The sequence below is a fragment of the Mastacembelus armatus genome, chromosome 12, assembly GCF_900324485.2.
Source record: "Mastacembelus armatus chromosome 12, fMasArm1.2, whole genome shotgun sequence".
NCBI lineage: Eukaryota > Metazoa > Chordata > Actinopteri > Synbranchiformes > Mastacembelidae > Mastacembelus > Mastacembelus armatus.
Genome location: NC_046644.1, coordinates 9,000,350 through 9,023,383, shown reverse-complemented (window position 1 = coordinate 9,023,383; position 23,034 = coordinate 9,000,350). Strand labels below are relative to the sequence as shown.

Genomic DNA, 23,034 nt, shown 5'->3' with positions numbered 1-23,034 from the left:
GTTACCATGGTAGCAGCTACCCGTCTACTCATTAATAGATTTATTTTTTCAGCTCTGTTCCTTTTACACACACTTAAGTAAATTTTGAATTGCACTGTTAATAATATCTTCTGCTTAAAAAAAATCCTCAACAATACATTTGGTAAATTGATTTTCAGAAAATCAATAAGTTTCATTTATTTATTATTATGCTTGTTTGAGCTTTTCAAAATATAAGAAGCATGTTTGTTTTCAGCGTGGTAGTGATTTCATACATACTAAAATACAGGAATTATGCTGTGACCACAAATAATGATTTACATCAGATAAAGAAGTACACCTTTTCTCTTTATAAATCCACTAGGTCACCCCTTGAATGCTAATTATCTATAAATTGTTCTATAAATTTCTACTTAAAGAATCAACTGCTAATTTTACACCCAGACAAAAACTGATCCTGCTGATGATGTTTACAGTTCAAAAAATGACAGAAAAAATGGTTTATACAGTGGTGGTGATATTTAACTGAAGGGAATACCATAAACTAAAAGAGAACATTTTATTTCAGGGGAATCACCATCCTTTTTTCTGAGCCACACACACATGTGTACAAGAGAGAAACAAAATATGATAGGATCTCATACTCCCCCACCCTCCATATGCACAAACACACAATAATGCACAGGGAATCCCTATTGGTAAAGACTGTGTCAGGTGACCAGTTTCCATGGCAGCAGCTGCCTACATACATACATTCATAAGCTTTCCCCCCCTCTGCTCTGCCGCATGAATGAACGAGTCGAAATTGGTGAATGGAGGCAGTGGATGAATAGAAAATTGGTTGAATGAGTGACTGAGTGAAGGACCCAGATCAGGTGTCATTTTAGCAGAAATGAAACACACACACACACACACACACACACACACACACACACACACACACACACAAAATGCCAATGAATTATCATTCTGCTTTGCATTATGTCATTTTGTCAGTTTCACTAGGAGGGAAGAAGTAGACTCTGCAAGCTATTTGTAAATCTAAATTTATGTTTAAAGCCCTTCATTAGTTCGTCATTTCTGAGTTTATTTTTAAACTAGTGATTTACTGAATGCTGTGATGGACTGGTGACCTGACCAGGGTGTGCCCCTGCCTTTTGCCTGGAGAGAGCTGGGATAGTCTACAGCAGATCCCTGTGACCCTGGTTAATACGTTATTTAAAATATTTCCAATTTCCCCCCAAAAACTCCAATAGTCAATTGAGAGTTCCAGTGCTGCTTTTCTCATTTTATTAGTATGGAAAGTTCAATGCTTTCATTACTGTATGTGATTATTCATTTTCAGTGTTGTTATTTTTGTTGTTGAGCTTTAGGTTTAATGTGTAGGTGAAGACAACTTTCTCGTAAAGAAAAAAAACTTTTTCCAGTTTTCAAGTGTTTACTTTCTTGAACATCATTCTGGTTTGTTTTCTGCCTCTGTGGGTGCAGATATTGATCTATAGACAGAAGCACCTGCTATGTCTAAAGAGCTAAAAACGAAATCTGAGATGACTGCTAGGTTTCTCATTTTTTTCTTCCTTAATATTGTTTGATCTTGTTTTCTTTACTAGAAGAATCACTTGGGATATCTTAGTGTATTTTCCACAACAAGGCCTAAACTTAAACAGAAATTGAAATCCTCACCTTCTGCTCCAGCTCACTGGGAGGAAGTTGACTGGCTGCTGAAAAACCTCAGGGTTGCGGTGGATCCAGTGGCTGACACAGATTGCACTATAACCCTTAACACACGTGAAAAGTCTGTGAGGTTGCACTCCTACAGCAGCACAGAGGAGACTTCATGTTATTATATACCAAATTATAATGAACTGACATTCAGTTCTAATGCAGGGGTTGATTACACAAACGCTACAGTAAATGCTGCTTCACATAGATTCTGAATATTAAAGCAGGTCTGTCAGTTCTCATGCACTCCACTTGCACTGAAATGAAAGAAAAGGTACCCTTTTCGAAAAATGAATAGGACATTTCTAACACTGATGTTTTGCTTGAATTAAAATTTTAAGTCCATTTTAAAAATGCCTTAGCTGGTTGTTCTGGTGAAAGAAGCCACCTTAGAGCAAAAAGACCACTTACTGAATTGTTATCCTTTTAACTCACCTTTTTACTATATCCATTAGTTGCTGCACTAATGGACTGGCAGAGAACATCATCACTGTTTCTCTTCCCTCTGCCCTCTCTCCCATTTTTCTTTTGCTGTCTCTGCTGGAGTGGATTTTTTTTTTTTACAAAACTCTTTTTCTCTTGTTTCTCACTGAAAGATGCCACTGCCCTTGCTGAGTTCATACTCTCTTCCTCCTCCGCTCAGACACACACACACACACACACACACACACACACACACACACACACACACTCAAACGCAAGCTACTAAAACTATTGCATATCTTAGTTCCACCTGATGGAGCTTCTACTTTTTCCACCTGATTGTGAATACTAATAATCTTTGCTTCTTTAACGCCTTCCTGCACACACAAACATCTCATCAATCTTTTCATTGCAGATCTAGCACTTTCACTGTTGATCCCTTTTTCTTTTCTACTTGTTAATAATGTGTTTGAGGTCAAACAAAGAAATTAAAGGGTAAAAGCAATAAGTGGCATAATAAGTGCAAATGCAGTATGTCACTAATTAACTGTCACTGTTACTTCTGACATTTTCAACATAAATAACATGGTCAGTATTGGAAAACCCATCTGGCACATTTGCATGTCTGCCCATTTTTGTTTCTTTGTTTTATATCATGACCTTTACGGACTTCATGGCTATTTTCTTTCTTCTCTAAAGTAAACCCATGTCCCAGTAAGGTCGTTGCGAATCAAAAAGTATTAGTGCATTTCCTAGAAATGACAAATGACTTTCCACTTGGCTTCACAGCATCATTATCACACGTCACACCCACCACCAACCCCAACCCCCACCCATTTCCTTCCTTCCGGCGGAGTGGAGCCAATCAATCGCAGAGACGGATCAATGCCTCTGATTGGGCTGTTGCATAAGCCTGTTTAATGAGGTCACAGTGATCAAAGACAGTTGGTGTGGACGGAGGCGGGGACAGTGAATGAGACGCCCTATGAGAACACAGCTGGCCAATCAAGAGACAAGATTTTGATCATATGTGTAGTTTGGCTAATGTCACACCAGCATACAGAATGAAAACAACAATCATTTTAATGAATGAAAGTCCAGGATATAATATTTCCATGTTAATTAACACAAAACATAATATACAAAGAGTCACCTGTAAGTAATGCATGTGGAAATGATACCTGCACTGACATGAAACAATTTATAATAAACAGGAAATGTGCAAAAACAGACACACTGTCTAATGGAATAAAACTACCCTGCAGCAGGCCAAACACTAACTCAATGAAGCTAAAGGTGTTTGATTTTCAGGCAGTGACTGTCTGGCCTCTTTGAGCCTCTGTAACTTGTCCAGTGATGTTTCTTGTTAAAGCTGACACACTGTGTTAGTAGGAGTCAATGCAACAAAACTCACTCTAGAGATGTATTTAATGTTGCAGGTGGAAAAGTCTCAAAAATAACAGGATTCACGACAACACAAGCTGAAAGACCAACAACAGAACAGAACATTATAACACTGACCAAACTGGTATTTACTGTACTACAGGGATAATATAATTTAATGTAAGGTCTTTGACCACTTTCTGTATCTCAGCAGTACAGGACCTGATGCTGGAAGAGACTATCATCTACTATAATTTGTCGCCATCTAGAGGAAAGTACTGCAACAAATAATCCCAGCCTGCACAGCCATTTGAAGACTACTGGAGTAAAACTATATAAAAGGTACAAAAACAACTTTCACAAATCCTTCAAAAGTACGAAACCCAGAACGTTTTCTAAGCAATAATTGTGTTGTTCTACAACAGTTAAACAAGTTAACAGCCTTGTTCAAACACCCAAATTAAAGAATCTACAAAACTAAATCCTCAACTAAAATAAGAACTGCCTGCCTCCTTTTTCTTACTGATGCTGAAAATCAGCCTTCATGACTCAATCTTTGTTACCACATAATGGCTTTAGACAAGATCCTGAAAGTGGCACTCACATGAACAAACCCAAAACTTTGATACCGTTTCAGTACTACATAAAAATCAATAGGAAACTAACCACACCGTGGGTTAAATTGCATACCTGATCTGTTCTGCATCTCTCAATGACCAGAGGCTGATATCTCTGTACCTCTGTTAAGATATTCAGGGTCTTCAAGGAAAAGAGAGGGATTTGTTAAATTCAAGATGTTGAAATTTTCTCAGAGGAGCTACAAACCCATGTGAACCTTGGATTATAAAAGGTTTGTGTGTAACTGTTCACAGAAGAACTGCAGGATCTCTTTTCACAATGGTGTAGTGTAGAACAAGAAGCCTGACTTACTTAACAAGGCTGCAAGAGAAACAAAGAGTGCTGCATTATGGAGCAGTTCATCTGAACTGAATTAAGAGTTGCAGGACAAACACAGGAAGCTACTTTGAAAGGCCAGGGGCAGGCCTGTACTCGCTCATTGGCTGTGCATTTGTAAAATATATAAATGTGTACATTTAAATTTCTTGCTTTCCAACTATCACTGCCCTACCCAATGCTGATTGTTGTGCCTGACTGCATTAAAAGACCACATGATGGCAGCATTGGTCACCTCTCTGTCTCACTCTCACTGCTCCTCTCTCTCTCTCTCTCTCCCTCTCTCTGCTCTCTTTCCCTCTCAATGGCACGAGGCACACTGTTCCCTACTGTCATTCATCTGCAGCTTGTGCAGATCCGGCTGTCTGGACAGGCGACATTATTATTTTTTTCTTTTTCTTTATTTCAGCTGGAATATGGGCACACAGTGGAGAGCTTGGATTGGAGTAACGGAGCCAAAGAGCCCAGTACAGGTAAGCGATTTTCATAAACGTTTTTCAAAAGTTTCACGGAGAGAAGAAAAAAGGAAAGAGACTGTATATTTCCAAGAGTAAATTCAAACTTTGCCTGCACCTTAAGCGAAACATAAACTGTAATTGCAGTTTGATTACAGATCATTGATTTTTGCCGCCTAATGAGAGTTATTCATCTTTCATAGTATTTTTACTGGCATCTGGCTGCAATCATCAAGAGCAATACACTGTAGGTGTTTATCATTTTAATGTCACCATTTATTACTGTACCCATTCATGCTCTGGGTCTATATAGGCTATATTTGTCACACAGTTTACTTTTTTATCATCTACCTTTAAGCCATAAAACATAAAATTTAAATTGCATACAATGGCTGTTATAAGACAAATGTTCTAAGATATAATATGTACCTGATAAGGTTAATAACAGCAAGCACAAAACTTTGACTTCTCTTTAAGATAACTGATAATCCATTATGATTTCATTTGGTGCAGTGCTCCAGTGTTATTTTGTTTACGTCACCGAAAAAAAAAAAAAAAATCTAAATGTTGAGTTGCTGAGTCTTTTGTACAGACAGAAATTCAGTAAATACAAACACAGCTTGACAAGATTAGCTTTTAAGAAAAGAAACTCAATGTACAGGAGAAATTAATGGGCTACAAATATAGAACTTTGCACTAGGGCAGAGGTTATTGTTTTATTGTATAGTACACACAGGCAGACCTGACCTCAGACTACAAGCTTGGACTTTAGTTGAACCTCTTTTGGTTAAGCAAGGTTCTATCTCTTGTTTTATGACACCACTTCTATCTTCATGAGTCACAGGTGTCCATCTGAGTGTATGGACGAGTAAACATACTGTAAAGTTGTGTAATAGGTAAAAAATGGAAGCTGTGAGGCGACAAGAGGAGCAGCAATCAACAGCATCTGCCCAATTATCCCTGGTCTTTGTTTTAAGCCGTTGTTACATCCATAAGATGATTGGTTAATGTTGTTTTCAAATCGATATCTCCAAACATGTCAAAATGTCCAAATACTGTTGTTGGCTGTCAGGACATATGGAAAAGTTGACTGTTATATATAGTCAGTTATATATGACATTTTATCTTTTTTCATCATCATTTCCTTCTTTGTTACCTTATCACAGTATAGATTATCTATTAAAAAACACACCACACATTTGTCTCTGTTTCCACACAGAAGCTCATTTAAACACACATACATCCTCAACATCTATTGACAGAGCAAACGCACAGCAGAGTAGGCAGCTTCTGCTGTTGTATATTTGGCTGCTTTTCAGTTGATTAAGCTTTTAATTGATGGTAAACATTGTAATAGTAGTAGTTCATCACTGAGATAACTGCTCTCATTCACAGTAGATTGTACTGTTCACACTATGTGGCCAGGTGTGTGTGTTTGATCAATCGTGAAACATCAAAAAATTGAATAAAAGTGTCATATAATTGCATTAGCTTACAGCTCAGCTAATCATTTCAAATACTGTAGTCTACCTAATTGTACAGCTCATAGGTGGCAAATGCAGAAATACAGCAGCACTGTACTGCATATTCAAGTCTCATGATGCGTGTGCTTTTTTAAAGTTAACTATAATATCAATCTTAAACTGCCCTCAGACCAGTTTACTGAAAGCAACATCTCTGTGCCTTGCTTATTTTGAAAGTGCAGTGGGATGATGTTGTCTACTAGCCTGCGTTTCTAGGTGACACACATACAAATCTTAGCTCCAGTCCACACAAATACACTTCACACAACCCTGCATCAGTGAGCAGATACGTGCAGACATCCAGCACAAGCTGATGCACCAAGACAGATTCACAACATGAGTAATGTGTGAGGAAGAGCAGATTATGTATTGCAAATATGAATAATATGAATACTCAGCCCGGTAGCCTAGTTGATATTGGACACTTCTCAGGACGTTCAGTGCCAACACAGAGAGAAGTGTCCTATATAGTGTGAGATGTATTTGATTAGTGAAATGCCAGAATGGGACAGTGAATTTTGTGTCTAGTTCAGTCATTTCATTTAAAATTCTCCACATTTCAAATATATTCAAAATGAAATGACGACAAGAAGACCATAAGAACATTATACTCTGATTGTTTGCAAGCAGGTTTTGCCAAAGCACAGAATAGCACAGACATACATACTTTAACTGTTATGAGTCAGTAGTGTCATCCTAAAGTAATTTTTGTGGCCACTGATTAAATATCCACTGTTTAAATCACTTTCATTGCTTTCCCTCGACATACCTCCGCTTCTCAGAAAAGCTTGTCCAAACTAGCATTAGCTTGCCAACATCTTTTGGCATGTCCACATGTACAAAACATATTACATTCCATACTGTATAATCCTGTAAACACACACCATTGATCCAATTCAGCATAAAAATAAGATGCTCTTTATTCAGCTTCCCTTAAGTTGCTTCCCAGGAATAAATAGTCCTCTGGCAGCATCTGGGAGGAAGACAAAATAAATAAAAGGCAATTTGTGCAAACAACTAGTCATGGTGATTTACTAATATCAGACATTTATTGAGATAAAAGTTGGATAAAATTTAAATCTGACTTTGATTATCTTGGAAGAAAATAAGCACTCCTGCCTCATCCAGAAATTGAAATTCTGAGGAGGGCATTATTCCAACACTGGCCAGTACCCATAAGCAGACTGATAACTCTGGCTAGCTCCCAGGTATGAGCATCAATAAACGTATCAGGCAGGTAATAAAACACACAGACAGTTGCAAAGTATCTGGTTTTGGGGCTTAGGCCTGATCTCAGGCTTCACAAAAACAATTCAGTTCTTGTCCTTGTTATTGCCTACTGTGATGTCCTTATTAGCCACTCCCTGTAGACATGCAGAGAGAGCAGAGAGAGCCACTGCCTTCACGTTAATTTTAGCCCATGTATACCAATGCCAACTCATTACCCTGATTCCCAGGGCTAGCCAGGCCTTATTCATAATCAGCATCAACTCACTCAGAATCTGTTTATACTTCTGGTCTCTGTAATTTAAGGTGAGATCATGTGGGCAACAGTAAAATCAACACAGAGCTCTCAATACTGACTGTTATTTTTTATATTTGTAGCTGTCAGTACACTATTACAGCTGTAAATGTGATTTAATGGCACTTTTTAAATGATAAGTATGACATGGTTATGACATTTATGAGTAATTGCTTCTCAAAAAGTAACTAACAACAATATCAATAGTTAATCATTAACAACATTAACCAAGTGAAAAATGTATATCATTAAGTGGTTCCAGCTTCTGAAATTGGAAGATTTATTTCTCTGTAAATAATATCTGTGAGTTTTGGACTATAAGCAGTTCAGATATCGCTTTAGGCTTTGTGATGAACTGTTTTCATTGATTTCACTATTTTAACAGTTGTTTGTCACATACTTGTTTCCATAAATGTATTGCACAATTTCCTGGCAGAGCATGTGCAGAAAGAGATATTGATGTAGACAGTGGTGCTATGAGAAAGTGGAAAACTGACTAGTGTCTAACCAAATCCATGAGCAGGCATACAGTGGGTGACTGGGTAGAAGCTTTATTTCCATAGTCTGCCTGTCTGTTGCATTTGTGCACATGTAGCTTTGTGTCTGTTTACATGTACTTCGATTCTGTAGGTGACACTGCTGGTTCGGAAGCTAAATTTTTGTTTTTGTTGAACCTTGTTGAAATGGCAGATTCATTTTGCTGTACAGACAGCAATATTGAATATGATAAAAAATAAATTTGTGTTTCAAAATTTAAAGCAGTATTATTCCCATGTTTAAGATTATAAACAATTATATGATGAATCATGGTAGGCTTAAAATCAATATTACTATCATATCATCATCTTCTCTCGTACTAACGTTATAACTCTAGTCTTTAACTGAATTTTAAAAAGATAATATCCTCTGTTAAATTAAATGTAAGCATTATTCAGGGTTTTCTCACAAGTAGCACTTTTCTGACAATACATGACTGAAATTGAAGTATTTTGTAAATCTAGATCATTAGCGTAATCAACAGACTTTGCATGGCTTTTGATAACTTGAGAAAATTTGTTTCAGCCACTCTGGATGTCCCAAAAAATTAGCTACATTTATTTTAGCTGACAAAGAAGGCCTTTACACTGGAATAAGTGTCTCCAGATGCTGCCTGGTTATTCGGCTGCTTGAAAAATGGGCTGGTAGTTTATGAAAAAAAAACCAAACGAACAAACACCAAATTAACTGACCTGTTTGCACATCTACAGAGCTTATGTTGAAAACCCACAAAACCAGCAAGTGGAGCAGGAATTTGATCTCTAATCATTTTTTAGACCATGCTTTAAGACAACGAGTTCATTTCTCATAATTGACAGTGTTGCCTCTACCAAAAAAGGGGAAAAAGCAACACCCAATAACTCCAAAGCTGTTTCTGTGCTGTGTCTTGTTAGGTGGTTTGCTGGTGTCAGCTGTTTGCACAGTCACAAGTTAGAGGGTGTGTGAATCCTGCAACTTCATTGTGAGGATGAGAGTTGATGCATATGGTCACCGAGGCTAACGTTAAGCTAGCTGCCTACTGCTGTTAAGCTTGTAAAACCACCGTTTGTTTGTTTTGTTTTTTTATTTCTGCATGTGTTAAATAGAGGATTTGATGTATGCGTGTAAGGGTTTGGAGCTGTTTTAACTATTTTTAACAGCAGATTAATGCACATTCGATCTAGTCAGTTATTTTTGATACCAGGACTGTGAATTAGAGATTTGTTCAAAATAAACTACTGTGCCCAAGTCACCCAGTGTAGCTGTGCAGCTGACTGATGTTTTTCTTAATATTTTTTGAACAACAATTTGGACAGTGGAGCTCTATTGCAGTAAAAAAAATATATGTCAGGCAACACAGACTTCACAGACCATACTTGCTAGTAGCATCCATTTATATATGCAGCAACATTTTGTTTAAAAGCCAATCTTATCTACTCAAACATTTAAAATTATAGGAGGATCATCTGCAGACCATGATGCCCCTCGGTCTCCTCGGCAACAGAAATTCCTCCTCCACATACAACCAAACAAATGTGCATATGAAAACACACAGTTCAGCCTGCTGAGGTGTGAGATTTTGTGAGAAGTATTTACTTCCCACCTAACAAGAAAACAAGGGAATGAGTTAAAGAGCATTTAATTTAGTGCATTTGTTGCAATGCAACGCAACAGTGATAATCAATTAATTTTGTAATTAATAACAACTTCAGGCTTCTGTTACAAATGTCACCATATACTTTTATGCACACTGTCAAGAGTCAGCACATAGGCAGTTTTTCTGTATTCCAGTATTTGAGAACATCCATCCATTATCTATACCTGCTTATTCCTATTTAGGGTCAGCCTGGACAGGTCACCAGCCCATCACAGTATTTGAGTACTTGAAAACTGTTGCTTATGAAGTGTTGAATTTAGCTTCTATGTGTATGGTTGTGTATGGGAGAAAGTCACTACACAGTGGGTGCCAAACAGAGTGCCAGAAAATAATTAGGAACAGTGTTACAGAGGAGGAATAAATATAATAACATTCAAAACACAACTTTCATAGAAAAAAAAATACTCAAGTCCTAATGTAAATGTAAAAATAGTGTTATAGTATGACTCAAAGTAAACAAATACACGAAGAAAGAAGTGTACAAAGTATCTTAAGGATTGACTAACATCACAGCATCTTCTCACTGATCTCATGGCACACTTCTTGCAAGCTGTGGGCTGTTATGTTGTATATAAAATAGTCCTTGGCAAACATAAGGCAAAACATGATGAATGAACTTCTGGACTAAATTTGTCCATACAAATCACATCATGAATCACGAAATGTGTTCACAAACACACTTTTAAAACTTTGAGCAACACCTGTCAACATAAATTCAGTGACATTGTTGTTGAGGGCACAGCCAATCTGAGTATGAGACAATATGAAGAGATTCATGTAAAAAGCAGAATCTAATGAGGACAGTAAGTATACTGCAACATTTCATTCACTATTCCAGTGACATTTAGACCCACTTGGATTTTACTCAGCCAGTCAGATTCCTCCCTTCAGCACAGCACTACCTATGAGAAGCTTAATCTATGTCTGCCTATTGTTTATTAGTCAACATCAACATCAGCATTTTAACACTGTCAATGTCAACTTGTTAACAGCACAAATAACAGTAAAAATAAAAAATAGACAAAAAAAAAAAAAAAAAAAGCACAACCTAGTCTTTCCCAACTGCTGTCAAGAGTTCATTCAGTTCAGTCCAGTTCTGCTCTGTGTCAGTTAGATGTGAAATCGACATGGCGAGCCGTGAAAACACACCTCCCTGGACACACATCGCACAAGAGAACAGCAGCAACCTGTGAGCAAAATATGACTTCTCTCCCTTCTTGCTTCTTTTTTCCTGTCTTAGAATTTCAGATTCTAAGAGTCTGACATTTGAGTAACCAAGTGAGCAACGAGAAGGAGGGTGGGTAGTGTTAGTGTTGTTGTCTGGTGATATTATCTCTGTGTATAAACAGGAGCAAATGATAATGCTAATTTTTCTCTGTGCTATTGAACCAAATTGATGTTGTAATGAGACAGCAAAGCTGAACAACAATCAATCTGTGTACCACTGTTTAGCTGAATTATTTCTTCAAAAACGTGACATATTTGTGTATAATTTGTGTTTTCATCTCCAAATCATGGCTGAAACTGTGAATATAAACTATGAATATTTCATGCACAGACCCACAGACCCCTAAAGGCCACAATATGGCTCAACTGAAGCACATGACATTTGTTTATTGATCAGGTCTGTGGAAATGATCAAGATCTCAACATCATTCACAAAAAATAAGTAAAGAGTATTTGCTGCGCCACATAAATTTACTTTAATTGATGATCATGTGTGTTTAAAAATTAACATTAGATGACATATACAGTGGGTACGGAAAGTATTCAGACCCCTTTAAATTTTTCACTCTTTGTGTCATTGCAGCCATTTGCCAAAATCAAAAAAGTTCATTTTATTTCTCATTAATGTACACTCAGCACCCCATCTTGACAGAAAAAAACAGAAATGTAGAAATTTTTGCAAATTTATTAAAAAAGAAAAACTGAAATATCACATGGTCATAAGTATTCAGACCCTTTGCAGTGACACTCATATTTAACTCACATGTTGTCCATTTCTTCTGATCCTTCTTGAGATGGTTCTGCTCCTTCATTGGAGTCCAGCTGTGTTTAATTAAACTGATTGGACTTGATTAGGAAAAGCACACACCTGTCTATATAAGACCTTACAGCTCACAGTGCATGTCAGAGTAAATGAGAATCATGAGGTCAAAGGAACTGCCCAAGGAGCTCAGAGACAGAATTGTGGCAAGGCACAGATCTGGCCAAGGTTACAAAAGAATTTCTGCAGCACTCAAGGTTCCTAAGAGCACAGTGGCCTCCATAATCCTCAAATGGAAAAAGTTTGGGACGACCAGAACTCTTCCTAGATCTGGCCGTCCAGCCAAACTGAGCAATCGTGGGAGAAGAGCCTTGGTGAGAGAGGTAAAGAAGAACCCAAAGATCACTGTGGCTGAGCTCCAGAGATGCAATAGGGAGATGGGAGAAAGTTCCACAAAGTCAACTATCACTGCAGCCTCCACCAGTCGGGGCTTTATGGCAGAGTGGCCTGACGGAAGCCTTTCCTCAGTGCAAGACACATGAAAGCCCGCATAGAGTTTGCCAGAAACCACATGAAGGACTCCCAGACTATGAGAAATAAGATTCTCTGGTCTGATGAGACCAAGATTGAACTTTTTGGCATTAATTCTAAGCGCTATGTGTGGAGAAAACCAGGCACTGCTCATCACCTGCCCAATACAATCCTTACAGTGAAACATGGTGGTGGGAGCATCATGTTGTGGGGGTGTTTTTCAGCTGCAGGGACAGGACGACTGGTTGCAATTGAAGGAAAGATGAATGCGGCCAAGTACAGAGATATCCTGGAAGAAAACCTCTTCCAGAGTGCTCAGGACCTCAGACTGGGCCGAAGGTTCACCTTTCAACAGGACAATGACCCTAAGCACACAGCTAAAATAACAAAGGAGTGGCTTCGGAACAACCCTGTGACTGTTCTTGACTGGCCCAGCCAGAGCCCTGACCTAAACCCAGTTGAGCATTTCTGGAGAGACCTGAAAATGGCTGTCCACCAACGTTCACCATCCAACCTGACAGAACTGGAGAGGATCTGCAAGGAACAATGGCAGAGGATCCCCAAATCCAGGTGTGAAAAACTTGTTGCATCATCCCCAAGACGACTCATGGCTGTACTAGCTCAAAAGGGTGCTTCTACTCAATACTGAGCACAGGGTCTGAATACTTATGACCATGTGATATTTCAGTTTTTCTTTTTTAATAAATTTGCAAAAATTTCTACATTTCTGTTTTTTTCTGTCAAGATGGGGTGCTGAGTGTACATTAATGAGAAATAAAATTAACTTTTTTGATTTTGGCAAATGGCTGCAATGACACAAAGAGTGAAAAATTTAAAGGGGTCTGAATACTTTCCGTACCCACTGTATATCCAAGTACATTGAACCTTTAGCGTCATCTGTCAGGGTTGTGTTATCTTTCTGCTTCTGATAGCCGAAAAACACCCTAAACTTTTCTTGTCCATATCAAACTGGACAAGTCACAAGTAGAAAAACTTAGATTAAGGGTTCTCAACCATAGCCCTGTAGACCAGCAAACGAATCAGACCTACTGTAACTGTCTATACTCTGAACTGAGATAAGTGAAATGAGATTCAGAATTACTGGACTAGATGTGACAAATGTGACAAATGGTGATCTGTCTGCAGGAAGTGTTGTTGACGAGACTGCCAGTTGTCACAATCTGGCAGGCGATGATATTGACTCTTGAGTGCAATAAGAACAAACAGCAGTCATAAAAAGCAGAGACTCAGCAGATGCTGTAATAGGTACTTAAAGCAGATAAGGCATTTACTGTGCCGACGAAAGGCTCTGCTGTTCCTCAAGAACAGTTACTATAAAATGCCTCAGAGCACTATTTGAAACATTTCTCATCATACCCTGCCTCATTGATCAATTCTGGCATGACACTGGCCAAAAAGGGCAGCAGTAAAGTGCGGCAGGGCCACTATAGCATTAAAATTGCTAGAGACAGACATAAATTCTAACTCATCTATGTGTTCTTACTCAAATTATCACATTATAAAAAAAAAAAAAACATAATCTGACTCGGGATTACTTATTTGCCAAAAAAAATTGGTAAAGGCAAAAGAAAGCCCAGGTGAAAAGTGACCCTCAGTATCCTGCTCAGGCACCTCAGGCTGGTGAAGGTAAGATCAATACGTTCGCCTTACAAACTACATTAAATTTGGGCTGCAAGATCAGACACACCGTCCTTCAACACTGAAAAACAGCATCTGTTGAAGGAACCGGATGTGTTGTTCAGAAACTGATATCTGACCTCTGACCTTCCCTGACAGAGAAACATAAAAGGAGAATTTCCCTTGTGGCACTCACTAAAATGTGGCATTATTATTGCACGATAAAGATAAACGAACATGCTGATGAAATCTGGCAGGCACAGCTGTTGTCTGTTGCAGCCTATTTACCCTATAAACGCTTTCAAACTGTGATCTGCTTACTTGAGATACAAGTATCACATTTCTGGCACTTAAACTTGGAGTTGGATGAAGAAACAGCAAGAAATCCAGTCAAGTTTATATACGCAAGCTGGCTATTTTCAGAAAAATGCACACTCTTTGCACGAGCCAACACAATTACACCATAAGCGTCCGTGTGTGTGTGTGTGTGTGTGTGTCGAAACAGGGCCAGAGCATGGAATGATGAGGACTCTCCTCTGCTGACGTCAGTGCAGATGACCAGTGATGGCCACAGCATTACCACAACAGTAAGTCATAAATGTAATAAATCTAAACTAATTGCAGTTATGAGAAAATGACACTGATACAAGTTTCAAAATATTAACTGACAACTTTTTTTTGTTTATTTGTTTGTTTTAGATTGTTGGATGACATCATAAACACAAGACAACAACAGGAACAGCAGCAGGAATTCCTGAGCTCACTGGAGACAATAAGTCTCACCATCTTTCTCTCCATCATCATTGTCATGACAGTATTTGGCAACCTGCTGGTCATGGTGGCGCTCTGCAAGGACAGGCATCTACGGTGAGTAGTGCCTGCCTAAAAATGGCAGAACACTGACGTAAAAGGTTGTGGCATAAACTACACCGAACTTCGCCTCATGATCTTAACAGTGATTGTTTTTGGAACAATTTTGTGTTCTGTCTTCCTTTTCTCTCAGGAAGAAAAAAACCAATTACTTTATTGTGTCTCTGGCATTTGCTGACTTGCTCGTTGCGCTGGTTGTGATGCCGTTCGCTGCGATTGAGTTGACCACTGGCCAGTGGCGGTATGGAGAAATTTTCTGCCTGGTCCGAACGTCTCTGGATGTCCTGTTAACTACTGCTAGCATCCTGCACCTCTGCTGCATTGCACTCGACAGGTCTGTGCATGTGACAGAGAGATGATGAGGGCGATCTGAACCTCATTTAAGAGCTTAGATAAATTATCTTCTTTGAAATGAGTGTATCACACTGAGATTTCTCCTTGAAACCCAAAAACACTGTCATTCATGATGAAATGAACATGAATGAAAACAAAGATATCAATCACATTCAATAAATTGTGCTTTTCAATTTAACAAAATGTTTAAATTGCATAGCAAATTTTACTTGAGATGGCTCTTCCAAATAATTCTTGCATGTGTGATATCACATATCATGTATATATCACTTTAAGGTTCACTCTGTAAGATGGCCTGCTTCATTTTATTCTAGGTATTACGCTATCTGCTGCCAGCCACTGGTTTACAGACACAAGATGACCCCGGTGAGAGTAGCTGTGATGCTCAGCGGCTGTTGGCTCATCCCCACATTCATCTCCTTTTTACCCATCATGCAAAGCTGGAACGCTATCGGCATCGAGGACATTGTGAGTCCTCAGTAGCTTAGATTAGAGGTGACACAATAATGAGCTCACAAACATAAGTGCTGCTTGCATTATAATTAATAATAATAATAATAATAATAATAATGCAAGCAGCACTTAGTATTATTATTAATAATAATGTATTATTGTTCTGCATAAGCAATATGTACTGGAGTTTATTTATTACTTTCCTCAAATGCTTGCAGAGAAAGATGTTCTTTCTATGAAAACAAATGCAGCACAAACCTTTCCTATTTATTCTTCTCTGTTTCTAATAATGTTTCCAATCCCTTGAACAATGACACAGTAATGCAGTGATCACAAAACAATCCCAGTCCCTGTGGAGGCTCTCTTGCTACAGGCTAAGACAGCACTTCTGCAAAGCTGGTTTGGATAAGTTTTGGCGTGAGGTTATTTTTCGAGCTGCCTTGAAATGAGCAGCAGGATTCCCAGAGGCAGACAGGGGTAGATGAATTCATTAAGCCAGACTTAATGAAATACACATTGTTATTTTTTTCTTCAGTCTTTCACTCAGGCAGCGTTTAAACAACAATCTTCTGCTTTTAATAGCTGTCTGAATGTCCCGAAGTTATATGTCACAGAAATTACACTAGACTTGAAATGACCATGACCTCTGCACTTCAAGTTTTTTTATGTTGTGTCTATTTTTGCCTCTTCTTTGGTCACTCTCACTCAAATCAGGAAAAAAAAAAAAATCTATTAGTCTGTCCCAAAAAGGAACTGTTTAAAACTGAAACTCCTTCTCTCGGTGCATCTGTCAGAAAACTGATTCATTAATTGTGACAAAGGTTATGTAATTCAAAATATCTGTTTGGTTTGAGCAAGATCTATTCCATTTTTAGAAAAGAAAGAATGAGGATCTACACTCCCGGTGGTATGTTGATTGTAAACTGAGGAGTCTGCTCTCTTTAAGCTTTGAAACAAGAAGCACTTAATACAGTGCAAATATATATGAATGACTCTTTTTAAATTCTTGTAAGTTAAGACTTTATTGCCAAATTACCGCAGAGAGCTCAAACTGTACTTCATCGGTACTGGTACCACTGTTATCCAGCATAGATAATCTCATTTACTGCTTTTATGCCTCCATGGTTTTCAATTTACTCTGATCGAACCATATTTATCAAATGAATACAATAATATATGGGCAAACCCTCTTAAAAAAAAAATAAAAAAAGAAATTATTCTGCACTTTATTAATATATTACTTAGCATATTATCTTTATCTTAGTATAAAGACTGGAAGAAGGGGGGAAACCATTATGCTGATTCCAAAAATATGGAACAACAGCTAAGTAATTACCTTGTTGTACCTTGTTTGTTGTTGTTTATAGAAACAGAAATGTAAAACAAAGTTTCTGAACTTGTATATATCCATGTTTGCTGTGTCCCATTGCCCCCAGTCTTGCTATGATTGGCTAATCTCTTCCTTGCTCTAGCTCTAAAGATAGCATGTCATGCTTTTGTGTGTGTGTCTCTTTTCTTTTGCAGATTGAGGAAAGGCGAGCTTTGACAGGAGGCTCCAACGACACAAGCTGTGTGTTTCTGGTCAATCGGCCATATGCCCTAATCTGTTCGGCGGTGGCCTTCTACGTCCCATTGGCCCTGATGATCCTCGCCTATCAGCGTATCTACGTTACCGCCATGACCCACGTGCGGCAAATCGAGACACTACAACGTGCTGGCTCTGCTCCTGTTACCGGGACAGCTCCAGTCATCACTGTGAGGTCATCCACTTCCTCAGATCCATCAGAGCACTACCGCCTTAAAACAACAACATGTTCCTCCTCCTCCTCAGAGCAGGCTCCCATCACAAATAGCCGCATGCGAGTTGAGACTAAAGCGGCAAAGACGCTGGCAGTTATAATGGGCTGCTTCTGCCTATGCTGGGCACCATTCTTCATCACCAATATAGTGGACCCCTTCATTCACTACTCAGTGCCCTGGCAGCTGTGGACAGCCTGGTTGTGGCTCGGGTACATTAACTCAGGGTTGAACCCCTTCCTGTATGCATTCTTGAACAGGGCATTTCGAAGGGCATTTCTGGTCATCCTTTGCTGTGGGGACGAGCGGTACGCACGGCAGGGGAGCTACTCTTTTGGACACACCGGCAGAGCATGTTCAGCCGCATCAGCTAATGGGACGTCTATGGCACTGAGGTAAATGTACACAGTGCACAGTCACATTTGCACCAGTTTGTGTGAATAGATCCTCAAATTTGCATAGTTGGCCAGAAGAACCAGTGTTATAAAATATACATTTTACCTACAGCTGGTCTGTGAGCACATAATTTGTCATGATATGTGCAGGACAGTTTCATTGGACTGATGTTGTGTCACACAGCCTGTGTGAGTAAAGGAGGATAAGTGAGTCTGGAAGGACATGCATGTGTGTGTGGTTCTGTTCTGTGCTCTGTCCAAGAGGAAACTCAGGGTGCTATACAGAAAACCAGGTTAATTTATCTCATCCTGCAAAGAGTGACAGAGCTCCTTCATGTTATTAACAAAACACTTTCTAATGAAATTTTGCAGGCGTTCCTATTCGCTACTTGATGAATAACTTTAGTTATCACTTGCCAAAATATTGCTGTTCTAGTTTAACTAATAGGGGCCTCACCCCTCATTTACGCACTGCTCTACTGTATATGATAGACACCCAGTAGTTCACACAACTATAGTTATGTCTGTTTTTTACTGATTGGCAACTCTAACTGAATGATAATGTATAATATCATAGACTAGTCCAACAGTGTTTTTTTAAAAGAGGTTTCTGTTGATGTTAATGGTAGTGATTTAGTTGGTGTCTGTGTATGCGCTCTCCATCCCTTTGACTAGATGGAGGAGATGGCCTGTGTCTGTCTACACTGTTTAACATAAGTACTTCGCTGCTGGAGAGAAACAAAAGCAATCACACATCCACTTCACAGACACACAGCTGACAAATTCATTGATACAAAACATGTACAGTACACACACACACGACTACTACTACTGTCTGATTTTATCCTTCAGTATACTCAACACAGCATATACTGTATACGCAAAAACACAGGCAGTACATGCACACAGTACATACATTAATCTATGGTGCTATGTGTGTGTCTGCAGCTTGTAGAAAAGAATCACACTGACAGTATACTCTATTTTTAACTGGCATGTGTATAATGTAACTATATATACAGTGGTGTGAAAAAGTGTTGGCCCCCTTCCTGATTTCTTATTTTTTTGCACGTTTGTCACAGTTCAATGTTTCAGATCATCAAACAAATTTACATATTAGTCAAAGATAACACAAGTAAACACATCATGCAGTTTTTAAATGAAGGTTTTTATTATTAAGGGAAAACAAAATCCAAAACTACATGGCCCTGTGTGAAAAAGTGTTTGCCCCCTAAACCTAATAACTGGTTGGGCCACCCTTAGCAGCAACAACTGCAATCAAGCGTTTGCGATAACTTGCAGTGAGAGTCTGTTACAGCGCTGTGGAGGAATATTGGCCCACTCATCTTTGCAGAATTGATGTAATTCAGCCACATTGGAGGGTTTTTGAGCATGAACCGCCTTTTTAAGGTCATGCCACAGCATCTCAATCGAATTCAGGTCAGGACTTTGACTAGGCCACTCCAAAGTCTTCATTTTGTTTTTCTTCAGCCATTCAGAGGTGGACTTGCTGATGTGTTTTGGATCATTGTCCTGCTGCAGAACCCAAGTTCGCTTCAGCTTGAGGTCATGAACAGATGGCCGGACATTCTCCTTCAAGATTTTTTGGTAGACAGCAAAATTCATGGTTCTATTTATCATAGCAAGTCTTCCAGGTCCTAAAGCAGCAAAACAGCCCCAGACCATCACACTACCACCACCATATTTTACTGTTGGTATGATATTCTTTTCTGAAATGCAGTGTTACTTTTACATCAGACGTAATGGGACACACATCTTCCAAAAAGTTCAACTTTTGTCTCGTCAGTCCACAGAGTATTTTCCCAAAAGTCTTGAGGATCATCAAGATGTTTTCCGGCAAAACTGAGACGAGCCTTTATGTTCTTTTTGCTCAGCAGCGGTTTTCATGTTGGAACTCTGCCATGTGAACCATTTTTGCCCAGTCTCTTTCTTATGGTGGAGTCATGAACAGTGACCTTAACTGAGGCAAGTGAGGCCTGCAGTTCTTTGGATGTTGTTGTGGGGTCTTTTGTGACCTCTTGGATGAGTCGTCGCTGCTCTCCTGGGAAGGTTCTCTGCTGTTCCATGTTTTTGCCATTTGTAGATAATGGCTCTCACTGTGGTTTGCTGCAGTCCCAAAGCTTTTGAAATGGCTTCATAACCTTTTCCAGACCGACAGATCTCAATTACTTTCTTTCTCATTTGTTTTTGAATTCCTTTGGATCTCCGCATGATGTCTAGCTTTTGAGGATCTTTTGGAATTGAACTCAGGTGTGATAAACCACAGTTAAGTTATGTTTTAACAGGCGGTAAACACGTTTTCACCACTGTACATAATCTGTGTGTTTCCATGGTGTGTGCATCTTTTAAAATGTGTCTCAGTCAGAGAACAGATTTGTATAATTAGATTACAGCTGGCAGGATACTGGAAACTATAGATGAATCCTGTCCTGTCCTATAGGTGTCTGTGGATGTTTTAGCTGCAGTGTGTTTTTTTTGAGTCAAGTCAAATTTTACTTATATGACAATCAGAAATTTGCCTCAAGGCATACAGCACAGTCTATTCTTAGATCCTTGAATTAGATAACCCCCCGCCGCCAAAAAAAAACATGTAATAGGAAAAGACAAATGGAACAAAGAGCAACTGAGGAGACATCCTTTGCCCAGGATAAACACACATTCAATTGATGCCTTGTGTATAGAATAAAGCACATGGTGGATTTACATTAAAGACAATTAGAATGACAAATTATAAGTTGTAAACATATACAAAGAACATATGGAGAGTCCACTATTCATTCAGGAGAAGAAAACAAGACAAGGAAGAAGCTGGGACTTATGGACGATGAAGATCCAGATACAAACACCTCTAATCAGGCCCCAGTCCCTGGGGAAGAAAGAGAGAGGTCCAGGATGGCTGTTGCACAGCACAGTAAGCATGAGTGAAAAAAGAAAGGCAGGGAAGAGAACGGAGAGAATGAGGCACACAGCTTTCATGCTCATGTGCTCAAGAAAACAGCCAATGGGCTAGAGATACCGAGAGCAACCTGGACTGTAGTGTACGTAGACAATATTAATGATTCATTAAGACGGGCAGACCCACCAGCTGGAGAATGTTAACACGTAAAGGCCTGAAGTAGTCAACTACATCACTAACCGAAAGTTAGGGCATATACAGTGGGTACGGAAAGTATTCAGACCCCTTTAAATTTTTCACTCTTTGTGTCATTGCAGCCATTTGCCAAAATCAAAAAAGTTAATTTTATTTCTCATTAATGTACACTCAGCACCCCATCTTGACAGAAAAAAACAGAAATGTAGAAATTTTTGCAAATTTATTAAAAAAGAAAAACTGAAATATCACATGGTCATAAGTATTCAGACCCTGTGCTCAGTATTGAGTAGAAGCACCCTTTTGAGCTAGTACAGCCATGAGTCTTCTTGGGAATGATGCAACAAGTTTTTCACACCTGGATTTGGGGATCCTCTGCCATTCTTCCTTGCAGATCCTCTCCAGTTCTGTCAGGTTGGATGGTGAACGTTGGTGGACAGCCATTTTCAGGTCTCTCCAGAGATGCTCAATTGGGTTTAGGTCAGGACTCTGGCTGGGCCAGTTAAGAACGGTCACAGAGTTGTTCCGAAGCCACTCCTTTGTTATTTTAGCTGTGTGCTTAGGGTCATTGTCCTGTTGAAAGGTGAACCTTCGGCCCAGTCTGAGGTCCTGAGCACTCTGGAAGAGGTTTTCTTCCAGGATATCTCTGTACTTGGCCGCATTCATCTTTCCTTCAATTGCAACCAGTCGTCCTGTCCCTGCAGCTGAAAAACACCCCCACAACATGATGCTCCCACCACCATGTTTCACTGTAGGGATTGTATTGGGCAGGTGATGAGCAGTGTCTGGTTTTCTCCACACATACCGCTTAGAATTAACGCCAAAAAGTTCAATCTTGGTCTCATCAGACCAGAGAATCTTATTTCTCATAGTCTGGGAGTCCTTCATGTGTTTTTTGGCAAACTCTATGCAGGCTTTCATGTGTCTTGCACTGAGGAGAGGCTTCCGTCGGGCCACTCTGCCATAAAGCCCCGACTGGTGGAGGCTGCAGTGATAGTTGACTTTGTGGAACTTTCTCCCATCTCCCTACTGCATCTCTGGAGCTCAGCCACAGTGATCTTTGGGTTCTTCTTTACCTCTCACACCAAGGCTCTTTTCCCACTATTGCTCAGTTTGGCTGGACGCCCAGGTCTAGGAAGAGTTCTGGTCGTCCCAAACTTTTTCCATTTGAGAATTATGGAGGCCACTGTGCTCTTAGGAACCTTGAGTGCTGCAGAAATTCTTTTGTAACCTTGGCCAGATCTGTGCCTTGCCACAATTCTGTCTCTGAGCTCCCTGGGCAGTTCCTTTGACCTCATGATTCTCATTTGCTCTGACATGCACTGTGAGCTGTAAGGTCTTATATAGACAGGTGTGTGCCTTTCCTAATCAAGTCCAATCAGTTTAATTAAACACAGCTGGACTCCAATGAAGGAGCAGAACCATCTCAAGGAGGATCAGAAAAAATGGACAGCATGTGAGTTAAATATGAGTGTCACTGCAAAGGGTCTGAATACTTATGACCATGTGATATTTCAGTTTTTCTTTTTTAATAAATTTGCAAAAATTTCTACATTTCTGTTTTTTTCTGTCAAGATGGGGTGCTGAGTGTACATTAATGAGAAATAAAATGAACTTTTTTGATTTTGGCAAATGGCTGCAATGACACAAAGAGTGAAAAATTTAAAGGGGTCTGAATACTTTCCGTATCCACTGTATATGAGTTTTAGGTTTAAATGTAACCAATAACAGCACATGGTAACCCAGGTTTCACAAACTTTTAA

The 23,034-nt window shown here is 39.2% G+C and overlaps 2 protein-coding genes across 3 annotated transcripts in view; one reads left to right on the top strand and one right to left on the bottom strand.

Moving 5' to 3' along the window:
• Positions 1–23,034, bottom strand: part of dusp4 (dual specificity phosphatase 4) — a 69,054-nt gene that overhangs the window by 33,253 nt on the left and 12,767 nt on the right. The gene's annotated exons all lie outside the window — the stretch shown is intronic.
• The window catches only part of LOC113124803 (5-hydroxytryptamine receptor 4-like), a 30,384-nt gene continuing 12,157 nt past the window's right edge, over positions 4,808–23,034 (top strand). The window contains exons 1-6 of the mRNA XM_026297924.2: positions 4,808–4,934; positions 14,796–14,877; positions 14,990–15,157; positions 15,294–15,494; positions 15,829–15,982; positions 17,492–18,159. Of these exons, the coding sequence (XP_026153709.1) occupies positions 14,855–14,877; positions 14,990–15,157; positions 15,294–15,494; positions 15,829–15,982; positions 17,492–18,159 (1,214 nt within the window). The 5' untranslated portion in view covers positions 4,808–4,934; positions 14,796–14,854. The remainder of the gene's footprint in view (positions 4,935–14,795; positions 14,878–14,989; positions 15,158–15,293; positions 15,495–15,828; positions 15,983–17,491; positions 18,160–23,034) is intronic.